The sequence below is a fragment of the Primulina eburnea genome, unplaced genomic scaffold (assembly GCF_022965805.1).
Source record: "Primulina eburnea isolate SZY01 unplaced genomic scaffold, ASM2296580v1 ctg739_ERROPOS11973397, whole genome shotgun sequence".
Lineage (NCBI taxonomy): Eukaryota > Viridiplantae > Streptophyta > Magnoliopsida > Lamiales > Gesneriaceae > Primulina > Primulina eburnea.
The window spans coordinates 1,850,621-1,870,353 of NW_027331510.1; the positions used below are offsets into that span (position 1 = coordinate 1,850,621).

General features: G+C 34.1%; 4 protein-coding genes across 6 annotated transcripts; 1 reads left to right on the forward strand and 3 right to left on the reverse strand.

Moving 5' to 3' along the window:
* Positions 1-1,320: 1,320 nt before the first annotated feature.
* Positions 1,321-3,294, reverse strand: LOC140821745 (U-box domain-containing protein 17-like). Its single transcript, XM_073182324.1, has 2 exons — positions 2,892-3,294; positions 1,321-2,353 (listed from the first exon to the last, which is right to left on the reverse strand). The coding sequence occupies exons 1-2, from the start codon at positions 3,167-3,169 to the stop codon at positions 1,537-1,539; spliced, it is 1,095 nt and encodes a 364-aa protein (XP_073038425.1). The 5' UTR covers positions 3,170-3,294; the 3' UTR covers positions 1,321-1,536.
* A 3,550-nt stretch (positions 3,295-6,844) lies between these two features.
* On the reverse strand, positions 6,845-7,345 carry LOC140822028 (polcalcin Ole e 3). Its single transcript, XM_073182752.1, has one exon. It carries the CDS (start codon positions 7,263-7,265, stop codon positions 7,011-7,013), a length of 255 nt encoding a protein of 84 aa, XP_073038853.1. The 5' UTR covers positions 7,266-7,345; the 3' UTR covers positions 6,845-7,010.
* Positions 7,346-8,816: 1,471 nt separating this feature from the next.
* Positions 8,817-11,491, reverse strand: LOC140821744 (GDP-L-galactose phosphorylase 2-like). Its single transcript, XM_073182323.1, has 5 exons — positions 10,882-11,491; positions 10,105-10,535; positions 9,835-10,020; positions 9,467-9,727; positions 8,817-9,289 (listed from the first exon to the last, which is right to left on the reverse strand). Exons 1-5 carry the CDS (start codon positions 11,003-11,005, stop codon positions 8,975-8,977), a joined length of 1,317 nt encoding a protein of 438 aa, XP_073038424.1. The 5' UTR covers positions 11,006-11,491; the 3' UTR covers positions 8,817-8,974.
* Positions 11,492-13,634: 2,143 nt separating this feature from the next.
* On the forward strand, positions 13,635-17,701 carry LOC140821874 (MADS-box transcription factor 23-like). 3 transcript variants are annotated; one of them, XM_073182537.1, is made up of 8 exons: positions 13,635-13,908; positions 14,273-14,494; positions 14,861-14,939; positions 16,351-16,412; positions 16,530-16,629; positions 16,778-16,819; positions 17,227-17,268; positions 17,377-17,701. In XM_073182537.1, the coding sequence occupies exons 2-8, from the start codon at positions 14,313-14,315 to the stop codon at positions 17,533-17,535; spliced, it is 666 nt and encodes a 221-aa protein (XP_073038638.1). In that variant the 5' UTR covers positions 13,635-13,908; positions 14,273-14,312; the 3' UTR covers positions 17,536-17,701. The 3 variants fall into 3 exon arrangements, with proteins under 3 accessions (XP_073038638.1, XP_073038639.1, XP_073038637.1); XM_073182538.1 differs by lacking the exon at positions 13,635-13,908 and adding an exon at positions 13,952-14,198 and having other exon boundaries at positions 14,271-14,494; XM_073182536.1 differs by lacking the exon at positions 13,635-13,908 and having other exon boundaries at positions 13,952-14,494.
* Positions 17,702-19,733: the final 2,032 nt, after the last annotated feature.

The following is a 19,733-nucleotide window of genomic DNA, read 5'->3' on the forward strand; positions in this document are numbered from 1 at the left end:
CCATTGAAAGAGCTTTGCTGCTTAATCCGCTGTGTATCTTTTGCATCACAGGCTTCTTTTTACCTCCCAATCTCACACTTTTCTTCTCTTCTCTGTGAGAGCCACACAGAAAAGTCACAACCGAAAACACAGAAAGAACTGCTGATAAAATTATCAAGAAGGTGACCGGTGCTGGTAAGAAATGGAATTTCTGTGTTTGTGTTGAGAGAAGTGGCAAAGGTCTTGCCATGATGAAAATTATAAGGGAGATGGGTAGATCACGGAAGAATAAGAAGATGCGGTGGCGGAAGCCGCGGTGGTGGAAGAGGAAGCCAAGTAATTAAGGTTGAGTTGAGAAATTGTAAAGTTAAATAGTTGGAGCACTAAGTAAAGGTGGTGTTGAATGGGGTGTGGACCATTTATATTAGTGAAACATCTTGCATTATCGTTTCAATAATTTAATGTTTTTTTTTTTTTTGACATTTTAGTGAATTTGTAAAAATTGGGAAATTCTTAAACTCTCTTTAGATTTAATGAATTCGGTCCAAATTCCTTCCATCTTTTTGCATATTTGTGAATGTACACATCCTTATAAAACGGTCCAAAACTATATAAATTGGATTCATCCATCTTAGATCAGGGTAATTTGAGTGATCCGATCATGATCCAACGGTCCAAAACGTATTATTATCTTAGATTTGATTTGACTTGAAAAACTATATAAATTGGATTCATCCATCTTACTTCTTCGATATTGGGACAATTTGATTCCTAATCATCCTGTTTTTATTAATTAATTTTCTTAATTCACCGAAATTTAATATGAAGAAATTATAGCTAGTAGTGAAGTAAATTTGGTTGAACGGAAGCCAAATAGAATTTTTGGGCAAAGTTATTGGGAAGTAGGATTGATTCGTGGAATCACGACTAGATTATCGTGTTTTAACAGTTAAAAGTGGACTCGAGAGATTGACTTGAAGTCAACTATAATGGCCAAATAGGATGCTTAATTTCCATCTCTTAACTACGTTTCAAATTATCAAAGAAAATAGATCAATAAGGTTCTTGAAATAATTATAAATAAATTTTGTGATATTTTGTACAATCAGAATACAATCAAAAAATTATCTTTCATCATTGGATATCAAATACTATGCGGCCACCTACTGTGCACGAACAAAGTACCTCAAGAAATCAGAAACCTTGAACAAGAACAAGAACAAGAACAAGAACAAGAAAAGAAAAAACCCGAGAATGTAAGAATTTTTTTTTACAAAAAAAGCAGAACAAAAACAAGAGAAGAAAACTAACGCATTAGAAGCATTGAAAAGTTGGCCCAAGTATCCATTACTCTTTTATAAACCTTTTTCCCAAGAAACGAATTTTTATTTCACAAAAGCAAAATAGATGAAAATGACAACATGTCAACATTTACCAGTCACCCGGCATCCATAACAAATGCCTGGACTAGCATCTGTGCTATTATGTAGCAAATTATTTCTTTTCGATCCCTTAATTTGCGACAAAAGAAACTTAACCTAGCATAGAAACTGAATTTCAATCAACGGGAGTGCAAAGCATCGAGGCCCTTTGTTGTAAATGTCTTAAGCTCTGCTCCATACTAACTTGCACCATCTCAGCAAGCATCTGTTTCGCCTTTTCTGGTTCATCCTCCCCATCAATATGTGATATGATGTCGCACACTATATTCTCTAATGTATCCGGCTCAAGATTAGATCTTGGATAAGGGTTATCTCTCAGCAGTCGCAAAAGCATCTGGGCTTTTGATTGAGATTTGGGCATCCCTTGAACGGTGAGCTCAAGAAGTCCTGGTATGACACCCTCTTTCAGAATTGGCTCTCTGTACTTAGACCGATCGCTTTCGCACATTGTCAGAAGCGCACCAACCGCGTGCTCCCGGCTTTGAGGTGACCCACTCTCGAGCACTTCGACCACTGCAAGCATTCCACCTTCTTCGCATGTTAAAGCCCTTCTTCCCTCATCAAAACTCACCAAGGATTCAATCAGAGCAGTGCACTTCTCTGTTGTTTTGGAAGATTTCTTGCAAGTTTTTAGCACGTCAACTAAGGAAGGAATAGGTTGTTCTTCAAGAATCAGACTTAGATTTTTTTGATGAGTTGATAGATTGTAAAGCACCATTACAGCATCGGATTTAACTTGTGGACTGCCTTCTCTTATGGTTTCCACAAGATGACTGATGGCACCGGAAGCGCTGATTATTGGCTTGTTTACAGATGACGCAGAAAGAGTGATCAAAGCAGCAGCTGCATGTTCCTGCAAAATCAGATTCTCCGAGTGAAGGAAGCAGATAATTGGTTCTAAGGCTCCGGCATTGACTATATTTATCTTGTTCCTGTAAATAGGAGAAACGTGATTAAAGCGCGACTTAAACAAGACCAGCCCCAGACAATTTCAGTTTGATAAAATAGGAGCAGTTATTACATGGAAACAGAAGAATAAAGCAGAACAATGGCATCCTTCCATGAATCGGCAACATATATAAGATATCTCGTGGCCTCAGGGTTGTGACCATCTGGCCGGTGAAAAAAGTATCAAATTTCATGTATAGATATTTTGTGAATAAAAGTTTAGTCCCCCAAACCATAAAACTTGCAAGTTCAAAAGGGCATGAAAACAACAACAAAAAAAAAATTTAGAGAGAGAGAGAGAGAGAGAGAGAATCTAAATTTAAAACGTGGTCCGGACAATATTTAGGCAAAAAAGCCTCGTAAATCTAAAAGAAAAACCACACCACTTTCTAGGTAGTCTGTTTCCAACATGACACGATGTGGCTTGTTTATAATCGAACTCAAAATATCAGTACATTTGGACCAGAACAATTGTTAAAGAAAGATATCAGTACATAATACGCAGCATATATTTGCTCTTACATTGCATCTTTGACGGCGAGGTTCAGCAGAGCGGTGAGGGCTGCCTCCTTGGACTCGGCGGAGTCACAGCTGAGCATGTGGACAAGCGGCTCCACTGCACCAGATAAAACACGGCGGCACCGCTGCGATGTCTTCGTCAACCTTCGAATCTCCTTCGCCGCCTGCAGTCTCAAATCCGGGTAGTCGGATTGAACTAGGAGAAGAGCCTGATTGGCGGCGGATGAGGATGAAGAAGACCATGACGAATTGGCAGTTTCAGAACCAGCATCCGATCCCATGTTTGATTTCTTTCTAGTTGTTGTGGGCTTTGGAGAGAAAGAGATTTGGAGACGTAGGCATTGAGAAATGGCGCGGAGGCGTTAAGCAACGGTCGCAGGGTTCGTTAGATTTGGGGGGTTGCTTTTTCAACGGCTTCGGGCTAGTTTAAGTTGGGTTGCTTTAATGTCATAAATTAATATATATTGACCTAATCTCGTTTCATTTACTCAAATTCATTATTCACTATTTGATTCAGATTGGTGTAGCGGCTCCTCAGTATATTAGTTGAATTTAATCAATTTTTACAACAAAAAACCTTGTTTTGTTCGATGTCTAGGCCTAAACGTTCTTTTACTAAATTGTATTTGGATGGAATGATTTCAAATCGGTTATATTAGACTTCGGACAATTTATTTGAAATTGAAATTAGAACAAAAATATATATATGAGAGATTTCAAATCATTCGATATAATTTCAATCAAATAAATACAATGAATTGAATATATAAATTTTTAACCCTTCGATTCAATTTTACATTATTATTCAATCTTTAGGTTACACTGATTGATTTATTTGCAGCGATAAACTTCAAATGAATTTAAGATTTATTTTATATCAATGTAAACATTATTGTTTACATTAACAGTTTTAATGAATTTCAAGTAAGTTCAAAATTTTCTACAAATCAATTTAACGAATATCTTCAAATCACATACATCAATCACCTTACTATTTTAATTTGGCCTTTCTTGATTTTTAATTCTGAACTTTTGTACAAAACTTTTTTTTCCCTAAAATATTAACGGTATCACGTAGGGTTTTTTTTAAAATAATTTAATTTTAAATTTTTTTTTTCAAAAATAATGTAAAAAAAAAAAACTTTTGCAAAACTAAGACAATCCGCGCTTACGGAGCGCGGACGCTGCTCACGTGGACCACCGTCCGCGTTTCGTAAGCATGGACGCTGGTCCAGGTCAGTGACGGAAATTTTTAGCGACGGAATTGATAGAAAGCCTGTCGCTAATTAGCGACGGTTTTAAAAAACTGTTGCTGAAATCGAATCGGCGACGGTTTATACCGTCGCTATTTTAGCGACCGTCAAATGTTCACATACCGTCGCTAAATAGCGACTGTTTATGAACCGTCGCTAAATGCCAAAATACCCATAATTGTATCAACAGCGTGCACTTGTACGCCCCGGATAATCTTGAACTTTCAACGGCTTGCTACTTTACAGCGTGCAATATACGCTGCGGAAAAATAATTTGCGCGCCGCGAAAAATCATTTTTGTTGTAGTGATGACAGAGAAAAACAGACAATAAATTTATCAAGAAATAAGTTTTTCATAGGATTGTGGAGATGTCGTAAGACTGGGATATCTCAATTGAATGTTGTTCATTTTCCTCAACATCATTCTGTGGTCGAATGTCATGTACTTGATGAATTTCTTGTTTGTTTTTTTCTCTATCTTCATTACAACAAAAATGGATTTTCGCAGCGAGCAAATTCTCTTTCCGCAGCGTATATTACACGCTGCAAAGTTGCAAGCCGTTGAAAGTTCAAGATTATCCGGGACGTACATGTGCACGCTGTTTGTAACGCCCCGAAAATTTTAAGGCCACGTGCATACAATTATTAAATTCTCGTGTATTTTAATTGCATTAATTAATTATGTTGTGCATATTTACGTGTTTAAAATATATTTTTCTACATGGTTGCATTAAAATATATTTTTAAAGGTTATTCGAGTTGCGATCGAGGAGCGGAGACCGATGGCTGAAAAATAAAAAAAATGTTTTTATTAAATAATTGTTTTTACTTATTTAAAATAAGGGTGATGCTTTTTCTTATTTTTGAAAATAAGGGGTGTTGAAGTGATTTTATACGCCGGGACGTAAATTTTATCGGTGTTGGTTTTTCAACAAAAATACGAACTTCTTGGCAATCCGGCTATTAAATTCACAAACTTATTTTACAAAAATTATTTTTATTATCTCTTACTATTTATTAAGGTTGAGTAGGTTAGAGTAACTTCCTTGGTCTGTTTTTTAAAATACCTAAAATACCCTTCACCCCCACTCTCTACATTACTAATTATATATATTAATAAAGTGTTAAAAAATAAAAGCAAGTCACATGTAGTTTAGTGGATAAAGCCTATGTTTCTTGATCATGAGGTTGTAGGTTCAATTTTTGCTTGGGTCTTTTTTATTCTTTTTTAATTTATTTTTTAGTTCATATATCAAAATTATAATGTAGCCACTCATTATTTCTTATAAATATATTTTGATCCTCATTTAAATATAAATCAAATAAATTATAAAAACATATTGTACAAGCACGCAACGCGTGCGTCGTTGTACTAGTTTTAATTAAGACTAATGAGCCTAATTAAACCCCTTAATAGACCTAAAGCCTAATTACGTATTTAATTAGTGTATTTAATATATTAAAGCACCTAACCCCCACACAATTTCTTGCTTGTTTTTTCTCTGTCTTCACTACAACAAAAATGGTTTTTTCGCAGCGCACAAATTTTCTTTCCGCAGCGTATATTGCATGCTGTAAAGTTGCAAGCTGTTGAAAGTTCAAGATTATCGGGTGTACATGTGCATGCTGTTGATACAATTATGGGCATTTTGGCATTTAGCGACGGTTTATTAACCGTCGCCGATTCAATTTAAGCGACAGTTTTATAAACCGTTGCTAATTAGTGACGGTTGCGATATATATTCCGTCGCTAAAATTTTTAGTCACTGACCTAGACTACCGTCCGTGCTTAGGAAGCGCGGACGCTGGTCCACGTGAGCAGCGTCCGTGCTTCGTAAGCGCGGATTGCCTTAGTTTTGCAAAAGTTTTTTTTTTTTTACAATACTTTTGAAAAAAAATTTTAAAATTAAATTAGTTTTAAAAAAAACCCTATCACGTATCGCATTACCAAGATAACATTAAACTTACAAAATCGTTTTTAAGATTGAAGCCCATTTATCGATCAGGAATTACGAATATTAACAATAATCTTTTGGTCACGTATTGAAAATACGATGAAGTACGTGTTTTGATGTCTGAAGATTTCGGGCGTGAGGTGTCCGAAAGTTGGCAGATTAAATTTATTTAACTTAATTTAGCAAATATACAAGACAAAATTAATCGAGTATTTTGAGTTTATTTGTCACTTTGGGGCGCGTGCGCATGTGATACTTAATTAAAAATATGAATTTATAATCATATTTATTAAATTCGTTTTGATTGGATAAAAGTTTGAATAATGTTGTGAATAATTTATATATTTATTAAATAAAGTTTGAACTCGGCTAAATATTTAAGAGTTCGATTCAACTCGGTTACATCCCTAATCACTCTGGCACGTGAACCACTATTGCTGAACTATTTGATTCCGGTTTGTATTAATCCATTCTAACAAATTTTAAATCATATAGCATAAAACTTTACTTAGCATATTTTTGAAGCCAAAGCAAGTGTGTAGTTAAAATATTAATATATTATAATCACTTTAAACAAATATATCGTGCACTTTAAACAAATAGATTAACTTGGTTTATGGTGAAAACAACTTAATTTTAATTTTATTTAATGTGTAACGATTGTCATATTTTTTATTTAACAGATCACATATTTAATTTCTTCTTGACACTATATAAACTTTTGATTGATGTATAATATGTATATGTTTTATGTTGTAATAGCTTAATTAATAATAAAAAATAATTAATACATGTATATCATATCATATATTTTACCTATGGCAAACATCAAATGGAAAATAGTGTACAATATCATATCTTAGCTACCTGCTTAAGTACTGAACATGAAAACGATCGAGCCATTCAGCAAGGAACTAGAATAACTTGGCTACATCTTTCACGAGCCCCCTATTCGCCTTGGCAAAATCGGCGAATTCTTCAAAAGAAATGAAACCATCTCCATCGGTGTCGATCTCCGCCATCATGCGCTGAACTTCCTCGTTAGTTACAGATCCAAGGGTTTTCAGGACGTCTCCAAGCTCGGAGGATGAGACTTTGCCGTCACCATTGGCATCAAAACGCTTAAAAATTCTCTCACGATCGGCTACGTCTTGCGGATCATCTGCCATTTTCGAGTTATTCTTTCTAGCTAATTAGTTGTTGGAAATATGTTGGTTAGAAAGTGGAGAATGAAATTATAGTGTTTAAGGTTTGGAATATAATGTGAAGGATATGGTAATGCTTTTAACTCGGTAGAAATGTACATTTATCGGTCTTCCTCATATTTCGTCCAAGAAGTGGAAAACTATACATATAATGTGGACATAGTTGAATTTGAGGTGTTTGAATGTCTAACTTTTATATATATATATATATATATATATATATATATATATATATATATATATAAAAGCATGCATTAATTGATCTCTTCCTAGTTACATGCATGAGCGGAGTCAGAAATATAATTCTGCTGGAACATAAATTTTAAACTCCATAATCTTTTAATATTTTAAATTTTTTAATATTTTAAATTGATCTACCTGAGCAAATATCATTTTATTCCAAAATTATAAAAAAATTACATATAAATTTTTTTAAAAAAAAATTGGATCATTCGAGCTTGGTCTGAGTATACTTTCATGTGACTCCGCCACTGGCCCACTGGCGGTTAGTTCGATTATGGGTGTGTGGGCAGTGCCCACACCCCATATGAGTGGTTGAGATTTCACTTCATAGGGAAAAAAAAAATTAAAAAAAAATAAAATTGGGTCAGAAAAAATTCTGGCCCTTGGATGTACCCCTGCAGGCAGCCTGCAGGGGTAGGATGAAATAATCCGCCACTGGCTACATGCATGTACGACACAAATGACATCTACGTGCCACTTGGGCTTAACAATGCTTCCTTAGTCGTGTTTTCACTTTTCATGCATGCATGTATGTAAATTATGCCCAGTTTAACGATAAATCAGTCTTGATTCAGCATATTGACTTTGGGTTAATTTGAGCTTAGATTTTTATTTTCAACTTAAATACGACGAGAGAATATTGATACATATCAATTTAAAGAGAGAACAATACGATTCTAGCTCACATTTAATATGGATGAAATAAATTCAAGCTAACTTAATTTCGAAAAAAATACACATAACTAAATCGATGTCCTGATACATATTCCAGGCTAGGTGAACAATGTTTCTTTGGTGGTTGCATTATTTAACACGCGCGGAATGACAAAAATGGGATTGGTTATATGGATTCGTCTGGAGTGTCATTCGGCCATTTTCCATATATTAATTAATTCACAATTAAGAGATAAAGATCGATCGGGGTTGTCAAAGTATGTAATTCACATATCCATTGACTTTGTTAAGAAATTATTATTGAATTTATGTGTTGAGCGACTTTCTGCCAGCTTATATCATGGATCCATCCAATTTTGGCATCCTCGTAGAGATCAAATTCAGGGTAATCCGGACAATCACAACTCATTTCCGACCCACATTAATTTAGAGTCAATATATATAGCACTGATAACAGAAACTTGGGCTTTATACAAAAATAAATTATTATAAATGCACGCACGCGCAGAGAACACAAAACACTTGTTTAAAGAATCTGTCTTCCGAGTAGCAGGCTGGTACGTATATATATATGCCATCACAAAACAATACAATCAGTATCAGACATAGAAGAAATTTTTTACAAAAAAGGATACGTTTCCCAGTCCATACAATCTTTAACAAACCACGGATCAAACACGGGAAGACTAGAGCGTAAAGACACGACTAACTACTACTACGTACACTTAGCAAGCCAAGCAGAGAATTTAAGAAATTCAATACAGGACAAGGCAATCCTGAGGAAGATGTGAGGTAACTTTTGGTGAAGTAGACTCAAAGTTAATCTCCTGTTGTTCTTCTTGGGACAGCAGACTGGTTACCTCGATAATGCGCTCCTTCACCTCAAGAAATTGGTCATCTGGTAGAGAAACCTCAGAGAGTAGTTTCCATGCATATTCTTCTGATGCTTCAACAAAATCCTTTCTACGCTTCAGCACAATATGCCCACTCATTTCCCAAACGGCCGGGTTAACTTGAGTATCTAAAAGCTCATGGCTTACTTCTCCCCGTGCTTGTTTCTGGGCATAACACTGGATATTCATAGAAGTGAAGAATATCAATTCTTACACTTGAGTTTTTAGCACGTAAAAGCGGTGGTTAAGAAAGTCAAAAATTAGCCTGAACTTCTTTAAGAGTGTTATCTTTATCACACGTATATATCTTTAAATCAACTAGAAAATTGCAAATGATTTCACTAGAAAAATCACCTGAGGTAGCAGAAAGACCCTGTGGCCAAAATCTGAAATCAGTATATTGAAAGGAATGTTGTTATTCTGCAGGTAAAAGCAACAATTCGCAATGGCATCAGACAAAGCACACAATTTACATCCAGCTTCAAAAACAAAACCTCGCACGGGATAATCCAATAGCTCAGAAACCATCACTCCATCTTCATTCAATCCCTCACCATTAACTATCGTGCGAGTAGGTGCTCTTTCCAATGGGAAAGGTACTGATAAGTAATATGCCTACAAACAATAGATATTGAAGTGATCATTAAGTGGCTAAAAGGTAAGAGCTATTAAGAGCTAAATTACACGCAATCCTCGACAAAAACAGAATGCTGCTCAATCACCTGAAAGTGAAGGTGATTGATTGTGGCAAATGCACCCAAACTGTTATAACCCACTCTAAAAGAGGGGTCTGATGCTTCTCTAGCTAAGCAAAGAGCAAGCAGGAGGCTGTTTGGGTCAATTTTTTGGGGCATGCAATCAAGAACGTGGGGTATCAGAAGTACGTGCCCATACTCTATTGGGCTCACCTGAAAAACAAGTGCACAAATTATTTAAATCAAAACATGTGACATCAATGCATACCAATTTCCGTAATGTGTTCAAATACTCACATTTATCGTAATCACTGTGGGTGAACTTTCCTTGCTAGATGCCGAGGCACTGTCACAGTAGTAAGATTTGTTTCCGGTGCTTGGCTCAAACCTAAAGAGCACTTCCTCTTGCCCCACTTTAGTGAAATTAAATTTGCTCTCATCAAAGGGTTGGATGACCTTGTCAATACAAAATTCTGTTGGTCGTTTCCTAAGATGGCGCCCCTCGTTCAGCTGTGCAATAAAACCATACTTTCCTCGAATGACCTTTGACTCACAGGATGTTACATCGTACCTAAAAAGTCCTCTACTCATGCGATCCTCCCACTGTCCTAACAACAAATTGTTTAAAAAGGACATCTGAGGAACTCCTCCATCACAAAACTCACAATTATCTTCCTCGACTATGGCATGCTCAGCACTCTTGAACTTGTATAGGGGTAACTTAGAAACTGGAAAAGGAAAAAGAAAGTGAACAAGGAATTCAAGCATAACTCAGAATCATGAAGAGGTTTCCTCACTGTTTGCTACTTCTTCATAAGCAAGAAATCAATCCAGATGCTAGATACTGTCCTAATAACACATTTTACTTTGATTTGTTAACAATGACCCTCGCAACCTTTCAGCGAAGAACATGAGCAAATCATCACACAACCGTAGAAATATACGCAGGTCAAAAGTTCCTTTGTTGATTTTCTTTCGAGGGGCTCCCAACACAATTGACTTAGCTCAACAAAACTCAAGAAATTATCATCAAATAATGGCATAAATACAGTGATATGTAACCCAAGAAAATACCCGGCAAGCAGCATCTTCCGACGCAATTGCGGCCGCATCCCAGCGTCACGCTTTTGTTCTCCTCCAACGGCGCATTCTCTTGATAGTTTGAAACCAAAGTTGGCACCCTCTTTATAGTCAACATTGTACTGCTATCTTTATCCCGTAAGGGGAAAGAAATATTAAAAAAACAACAGTAAACGAAGATTGACAGCTATATAATTAGTTTAAACCGTCGTCGATAAAAAGAACGCAGCCGCCGCCGGCGAGGAAGAGAAGATCAGAGGGACAGCCTCCTTCCGAGGGCAGAGCACCCCGGCCTCCGTGAGGAGATGGGTTCCTGTGCTTGTCGTCCACTGCACAATTGAAAGTCACCACTTTCTGATATCGTTCAATCGTGGAAGCTTCAAAGTGGCAACCGATGAATCCAAGTAGAGCCGTGATTGAACTTTTTTTCCCTGAAATTATATCCAACTATAGGAAAATGGGGATAAAGTACAGGAAGAACAGGGGGTTTGTCCTAATTCTATGATTGTATAATGAATGGAGGATATGGGGGCCGATCGGTTCTCCGCTGGTTTCTCTCCTTATCGCTCTTTGAAGGCGACTATATAGCGTGTGCGCTGGCATCCCTCCCCCATACGTACAAGATTCCTTGTTGGATTAGGCTAGATTCGATTCGATTCCTTTCCTTCTTATTCTTGGGCTTTTTATCAGTTTAAATTATGGTGTTTTAGTATGGGCTGAGTTGAGCGGATTTCTGGCCCATACCATTTTAAAATCACCATGTTATTCGGAGGATTCTATATAAACGCACATATATTTTATTTTATTATTTATTATGAGATATTTTTATGGTTTACATTATATTTATATTTAAAAACTCAAAATAAATAATGTCTGTTTTTTTTTTTGAGTTACTTTATATTATTTTCAAATTTCCATGAAAATGTAAAGGACGAAAATATTGAAATTATAAAAACGACTTCACCAAAAAAAAATTACTAGCTAGTATACATATAAAATTTCGCAAATTTGTCTTCACCAAACAACCTTTTTTATTTTTTATTTTAAGTTTATATACACATTGTAGTTAGTCTCAAGAACTCGCATCTTTTACGTCCACGCTTTTTTCTCTTTGGTCTCGTCTCCCTTTTTAAAGTACATTTAAGCCCAATAATCCGTATCATAATCAAGCTGCTTCAACTTTAAATTAAAATAATTAAGATTAAATAGGTAAAAGAAATATTTCCGACGTATTCTCAAGTAGCACTTGAATGCTAATACACTCCCAGAAAGCAGCAATCTCTGTGATCGAGAGTCCGAAGTATATTTTTGTAAATCACCATAAAATCATTAAAATCTATAATTTTACAACGCCATTTTAAAAAATAAAACAGCTGTCTTCAATATCTAATCACTTATTATTTAATAACGTTTCATGTTAAGTAAACATCTATATATATATATATATATATATATATATATATATATATGCCACTCACAACATTAATAAACCTGTAAATAATTCAGTTTCTTGATGGTCTGATGAATCAGAAAAAGGTGTCGACGTCTCCATTGTGGGGAAGATTAGACTGTCGGGATTGAGACTAATCTTTCAGAATAGCATTGGGTAAAGAAATTAATTAATGCAGGTAAAAGAAACTAATATATTCTACTGCTTATAATATTAATGTCATTATATAAAAGCATGACATTAATCAACTTCTTAAATCCATTAATTGTGATAATTAGACAACATTATTATTTCGGAATGTGAAATGTTGTCTATCTATTGGTCTCGATCCTGGAATGAGTATCTGATTTGCTGATGATCGACACCTGGTTATTCTCGTCCTTGGAATCTTTCCGTAATCCAAGGAAACCCTAGCCAGCAGCCACATTATTACTGGTTTAACAAATTTTATTCACGTGGCCTCAGCCAATAGGAATCCGTATTTACAGTCAATTAGGAGAAATAATACGATTGTGTGATTTAAAAAGAGAGGTATACAGACATTATTTTTATGGCCCTCTCTCTTTTTTATAATGGACATCGTTTTCGTGTGCCCGTATATTTAATGCCTCCATTAACTTTTAAATGGAATAAACAAATAAATAACTTATATAATGCAGATCTTAAAAAATTCACTTTGAGTATCAAACATTTGACGATCAAACGTTAAAGAATTTACTTAATTCATGGTCTCAATTATTGTCGATTTTTTTAGTAATAAGGTTGGTTTGATTCCGCCAGGGAAATAATATTATTTTGCAAATGCCTGGATGAATTATATCTTTGATTTATACACAAGATCGTGAAAGATATGAACACCTGAAGAAGTTGATGCTCAAGACAATTTTTTCATAACTGGATTGATGATCGTTTCAATCGGACGGTCGGACCGGAACACTGTTATATTATATATAATAATAATATTATATAATAATAATAATATATAATAAATATTTCATTTAAATTATATAAAAAAAAACTTATATATGCATATAAATAATATATATGTATATATATATATATTACTCAATGTTTAAAAAATCAAATAAACTCTAATCCTATTAACATAATATTTTTAACAAAATTAAAAATCCACATAACCACACACACACACACACACATGTATATATATATATATATATATATATATATATATATGTATATATATATATACATATATATATATATATGTATATATATATATATACATATATATATATATACATATATATATATATATGTATTTGAACAGGTCAAACCAGTTTTTAACCGGTTCAATACCTATCTGACCGATAAAAAAGTTTTTGGGAGTTTTTTTGACTGCACCCGAGATCGGTTTCTGGTAGGTCCGATCTGATTCTGAAAGCATTGTCTCCAGGAATAGCACAAAAGTTATTTTAATTTTTATGGAACTATTGGTTGATGAAAGAGCAAAATATAATACTCACAAGCTGCAAAGGTGCAGCTGAACTTTATTCACGTGAAACTCCCAAAAATCAGCCAAAAACTCACTAACTGTGCTATGGTTTAAGGTTTGTAAATTTACTTAAATGGGAATAAAGTTTTTCCCTTTATAGAAATATTAAGGAAAGACTGAGATTCCCACGTGTCAATATTTTATAAGCTCGACGCCATCGATCCTAGAGTGCTTAACGATTAATAAACATACATACCCCACTTTTTAAGGACAATTTTTTGTAAAAAAAAGAATTTGATTTGTTTTTTATAAAGGGCTTGACTTTGATTCGAAGCTCTATCATAACAAAGTTCTTTTAGTTACCTCCTTATTTCTTTGCGTAGGCTTCATTTCTAAGCTCAAAAAAAGGCATAAATTTATTTTGATTTACTCTTAATAATTAGCTAACTGTATTTAGATCTGATTAACTTCATTTTCAGAGAAGTCAGAAACCCTAGTTGGGAATCTTGATATTCGAATATGGGGAGAGGAAAAATCGCGATAAAAAGAATCGATAATTCCACGAGTAGGCAAGTGACATTCTCCAAGAGGAGGAGCGGGTTGCTAAAGAAGGCTAAGGAGCTAGCAATTCTTTGCGATGCAGAAGTTGGAGTTATCATATTTTCAAGCACTGGAAAATTAAATGAATTTGCAAGCTCCAGGTTAGAGATTGTTATTTCTTTGTTTTATGTTATGATGACTTAAATTATACAAAGATATATAGGTATATATTGGTGTGATTTTCTGTTTCAGTCCATCAGATTTGTCGATAGTGTTCAAAAATATAACAAGAAATTAATGGCATCAAATTACTTTAATTTCTCAAGGACAATATTATAATCCTTCCTCGAGATCATATTTATTATTATCAAACATATATTACTATGATTCCATGTCTCGATTGGAATTTAACAGCAGATTCAAATTTAATGATTTCTCAAGCCATGGATCTTTAAATCACTGAAATTATATATATGCACATAGATTCATCTTTTTTCATCTTTTTTTCTTTTCCTGTATTTTGTCAGCATGAAATCGATAATTGAACGATACAATCGAACTAAAGAGGAACACTATCATCTGCTTAATCCATGTTCCGAGATCAAGGTACATTTACTGCTGCTTACGTGGATTGTCAACCGGAGGCAATTTTATTTATATTTGATTTGAATCTGATTTTATGGCCACCAAGTTTTGTGATCCATCAAGGTCGGGTTCAAATCATCCATGATATCCTATTATTAGCGTAGGATAGAACTCTTGCTCATTTACAAAAAGGTATAACTGGTGGTAATTTTACTATTATAATATTTTAAACTTTACAGTAGCTCTTGTCGTTTTACCAAACTGAGACAATTATTGCATCTCAACAAATGATGTTTGAAACTAAATGAATATGTTCCCTAGACCATTTTATGATCCAATTCCACAAGAATTGTGAGAAATTTTTATGGAAATAGTAGTTTACGGTTAATATTCCTAGATTCGATTAAATTTAGGTAAAAAAAAACCAGTTAGATTTGTTCTAGCATAATCAGATTCACAACTAATCCAGATAAACTTAGATCGAATCTTTTACTGATGAGGCATCCATGATCACATTTATGAAGTCAATTAATACTATGCATAACTTTTAGCCTTTAGGACACCAAAGAGTGTTATCTTGAATTCATGAGGCTAAATTCTCTACATATAGCAGATATATATAAAACCTTCTGTTATAGTTATAATCTCGTGTTCAGTGTAATAATACCAAGCATTTATTGAAAATCTGTGTATATGTCAAAATATACTCATTCAACTAAATACACTGAGGTATTGTCTCCTATCTAAATTATAAGCTAGGTATTGTTTACAAATTTTAAAAAAATGAGCTTTATAAAGGAGAAATGCATAATCATTTTTTTAAGAATTTGCAAAAATGTACCTTATAATTAGCTAGAAAATGATATTAATTTGTATAATTAGTTAGGAAATGATATATGAACTTTGTAAAAGAAAATAGCACAATCATTTTTTTAAGAATTTGCAAACAGTGCCTAATAATTAGGAAACGATATTAATTTGTATTTTGTAATGAAAAGTCCATAATTATTTTTTTAAGTATTTGGAAACACTATCTAAGTTTGTTTTTATTTAGAATATCTTAAAGAAAAACAACATGAAATTCATTTTTTTTGTTCATTTGCTCTTTCTATTAACTTATGCTGAAAATCTTGATATATATAAGAGAAATTAGGTATGCATATTTATCTCTTTGCAGTTTGGTCTCCTATTTTGTAAATTTCAATTTTAGTTCACTGTATTTGTTTTTTTTTATTATTACAAATTTAGTCATTTTTCAGACGTTTCGCTAAGACACCAATGTATTAATTTAAAGCATATTGTGTTGTTTTTAATCAAGTTTATTATTCCGTCTTCTTTTTTTTCCCAGTTTGATTTGCAATTAACTGTAGAAAGATATACAATTTTCCACACTATATGCTTACAAGTTAATAAGTGAAACTGTGGTTGGTAGTTTTGGCAAAGGGAGACAACAGTTTTAAGGCAAAAATTACAGGATTTGAGAGATAATCATAGGTAAAGTCCTGCTTCCAATAATAATAATAATAATAATAATAATAATAATGAAATTGATTTATTTTACATACTATAAAGTTCGTTACGTTTTATTTAATTTTACCATGGAAATGGCAGGAAATTGATGGGAGAAGAACTTCATGGCTTGAATGTGGGAGAACTACAAAGATTAGAAAACCAACTGGAAATGAGTTTGAAGGGCGTGCGCGTTAAAAAAGTCTCGACTTCTGGATTTTAATTGAAAGAACTTGAATTATATATAATATGGACAGAATCAAAATATATAACTATATTTATTTCAAGAAGAATATCGAAGAGATTCATGAGCTACGGAATTAATAATGTATTGTGGTTTGCATATGCAGGAACAGATGTTGACAGAAGAGATTCATGAACTACGTAGAAAGGTACATTTCAAATTTACTCGAGGGATGACAATAGTTTCCTTGTGGAGAGAATTTCATGGCCTGGCGATTAACTTGAATTGAATCATGGCTATACTTTAATTAGCTATAATAAGTTAGAATGGTGCATCAGCAATCATGTGGAGAGATACTATTATATTTCAGAAATTTCAGATTTTATTATCAATTCCATTAATCGCTTGTAACAATTTTATGCATCCATATCATAGGTGAAGACGATTTAATTAATCAATCGAAATAAAGCGATTATCCTATCAATGCACGTGCAGGTCCATAAATATATAATTGGACCTGATTGATCAAAGAAATGGCCCTTCCCGCAGTCTCTATATATATATAAAGTCACAATGTTATTTACAATGACCTTGTTTGTTTTGGATTAATTTCAGGGAATTCTCATCCATCAAGAGAATGTGGAGCTTTATAAGAAGGTGAACCGCACATGCTGATCATTGAAACGTATTAGCTATGATACATTTATGCAGTGTTTCTCCATGGGAGCTTGATGCATGGATTAATTATTTTCTGTAATACATCAGGCATATGGAGGGAATTTATGTGCAGCAAACGGAATTCCCGGCAGTGTTGCTCACAATCTCACCATTGATAAAGACGTGGATGGATTGGTGGAGCTTCAACTGAGCCAGCCTAGCCCTGCAACAGGCATACCATTTAGAACATCAAGAGAATCAAGGTAATAATGTTCCATCGAGTATTCCTTCACACATAAACTTCAGACCATGTCTTATTATTTATGGGAGGATTGCGACTATCGATATTATATATGTATTTAAAAATGGTGCCATGGATTTGCGATGTCAAATAGAAAAAGAAAAAGAAAAAGAAAACTCTCTAGTTGTGTATTGTTGTTTATGGTTGAGCTAATCGGTGTGATAGGAGCCGAAGCCAGACTCACTTAAAATGGTTCCAAGGATTTGCAAAGTTGAGTAAAAAAAAAACTTACGCACACATTTGGCGATTAACCTACCCATTTTGATGATTCCACAAAATAATTTCACACTGAAAAAAAAAATGTCGAATTTTTAAAATACATAACACGTGAAGAAATGTATCGATCGACGATATTTTTGGTTCCATGGATCAGTCACATGTGAAGAAATATAAGTCTTCAGATTCTAGTGTTCACTTGTTAGCATCGACTTTTTCCCAGATTGACGACGCTAATGCTAATTATTTAGCATTATCAGGCCGATCATTAACTGCTTAGACAAAATTAATTAATTGCGCGACTGAAAAAAGGACCAATTTAGATCCTATCATATATTTTCAGCAGTTGTATTTTTACAAGGAAAAGGTGGGTGTCTTTGTGATTGGAAAAGGACGAGCGTGATGATATTTTTTTATTTATGATAAAATCATTTTTTTATTCTATCATTTGTATTTTTTTTATCATGTTAACAGCGATATATATTGCATTTTTTATCTTATAACTTTCGTTTTATCATTATTTGTCATTTTTTTTTTACCAGAGTCTAGTATGTCTGTCAGAAATTGCACATATAACGGACGGTAAATGATGACATGATTTTTTGGAATGTCACGTTCTAAAAAAACCAGATATACACGAAGTTTTCATCAAAAAATCCATGTCGGTATCCACGTCTACCACATAAATAATATTAAATAAATTAGAAAATTATCACGACCCAGTTCCTTATGTCCTATTTATTTAATACAATTAACTTATTGCCAACAATTACCGCTCTATAAACTAGTGTCATCTGTGTTTTTTTATTATTATTATTTTCCAAGTCTTGTGCGCATTTGACTGTGGACTCGAAGGATTACCAAATTACGTACTGATAACTTTAAGACACAATAGACTAAACCAAATTTGGACTATTATTTTTTGAACTTTGTAAGAATACAATTTGTGAAACGTCCATGAAATATATTCTCGGATGTCCTTTCCACAAGTAATTAGTAAAATTTTCCCTCGGTAACAAGATGATTTATGATGGAGTCCGTCTTAATTTTTACATATATGACAAAAAAATAAAATAAAAAGCAGAATACAGATTCACCAATTTTTTGGAAATATATAGCTTCTCCGGGTGGCCACTTAAACTAAAAGAAGAAATTTAAATTTTTAAGAGGAAAACGTTCAGATCAGGAATCAGTGATACCTCCCCAAAAGGCGAGTAAATGGTAAATTTAGCACCAACTCTGATGATTTCATACTAAATCCATTTACAACTGGAAGAATCAATAGCAGTTAGATATTGCATGAAACTTATGCGGGCTGATCGAGATCTCCCGTTCATTGATGATTGAACAGAACTGTCATACTACCGATCTTCAATTACAAACTCACATTCAACAATTTATATTCAAGAAAAATCCAAAGTGTAACGCTCAAACCGAGTGGCATGGATCGGACTACGTGTTTTCTGCTATCAAACAAGAGTAATTTTGATCAGATTTCATATATAATTTGATGAACAAGTGTCACATTACACAGATGCGAGTATATCTAGTTATTATTCGTAACCCTCTTGAAAAAGCTGTGGATCGAACACCGATCCAAAAATTTCGACGGTAAGAGTTTAATACCAATCACATATATATACATAAGGAGCCGCGGAGGCGGCATCGCCTAAAATCTTGAAATACTCGTTGACAGCGAGAATATCTCCTCGTCTCTGTGGCAGCCATCGTCAAAGTTCTGGGAGTAGCTTAAGGCGTCGTATTGGAAATTTTGTGGCTTGTGCTGCCCCATAATGGTGATCTTGCTTTCGTTCACGATCTTACGGATGAGTTTACGCAGGCGACGGTTGCGGAAGCCGCCGCCCTTGTTGAGGCTTGGAGTGATGCGAGAGTAGTCTTCGTGCACGGGGACACACGATGGTGACATGCAGCTGGTGAGGTAGGATGG

What these genes read in the sequence shown, in the direction of transcription:
- LOC140821745 (XM_073182324.1), bottom strand. Translation starts at nt 3,169, where the DNA reads ATGGGATCGGATGCTGGTTCTGAAACTGCCAATTCGTCATGGTCTTCT. An exon ending in CTCGCCGTCAAAGATGCAAT is followed by an intron (nt 2,354 to 2,891) that starts GTAAGAGCAAAT and finishes TCCTATTTACAG; the next exon opens with GAACAAGATAAATATAGTCA.
- LOC140822028 (XM_073182752.1), bottom strand. Translation starts at nt 7,265, where the DNA reads ATGGCAGATGATCCGCAAGACGTAGCCGATCGTGAGAGAATTTTTAAG.
- LOC140821744 (XM_073182323.1), bottom strand. Translation starts at nt 11,005, where the DNA reads ATGTTGACTATAAAGAGGGTGCCAACTTTGGTTTCAAACTATCAAGAG. An exon ending in CGGAAGATGCTGCTTGCCGG is followed by an intron (nt 10,536 to 10,881) that starts GTATTTTCTTGG and finishes TTCCTTTTCCAG; the next exon opens with TTTCTAAGTTACCCCTATAC. An exon ending in GGGTCTTTCTGCTACCTCAG is followed by an intron (nt 9,290 to 9,466) that starts GTGATTTTTCTA and finishes ATGAATATCCAG; the next exon opens with TGTTATGCCCAGAAACAAGC.
- LOC140821874 (XM_073182537.1), top strand. Translation starts at nt 14,313, where the DNA reads ATGGGGAGAGGAAAAATCGCGATAAAAAGAATCGATAATTCCACGAGT. An exon ending in ATCCATGTTCCGAGATCAAG is followed by an intron (nt 14,940 to 16,350) that starts GTACATTTACTG and finishes TGTGGTTGGTAG; the next exon opens with TTTTGGCAAAGGGAGACAAC. An exon ending in GATTTGAGAGATAATCATAG is followed by an intron (nt 16,413 to 16,529) that starts GTAAAGTCCTGC and finishes TGGAAATGGCAG; the next exon opens with GAAATTGATGGGAGAAGAAC.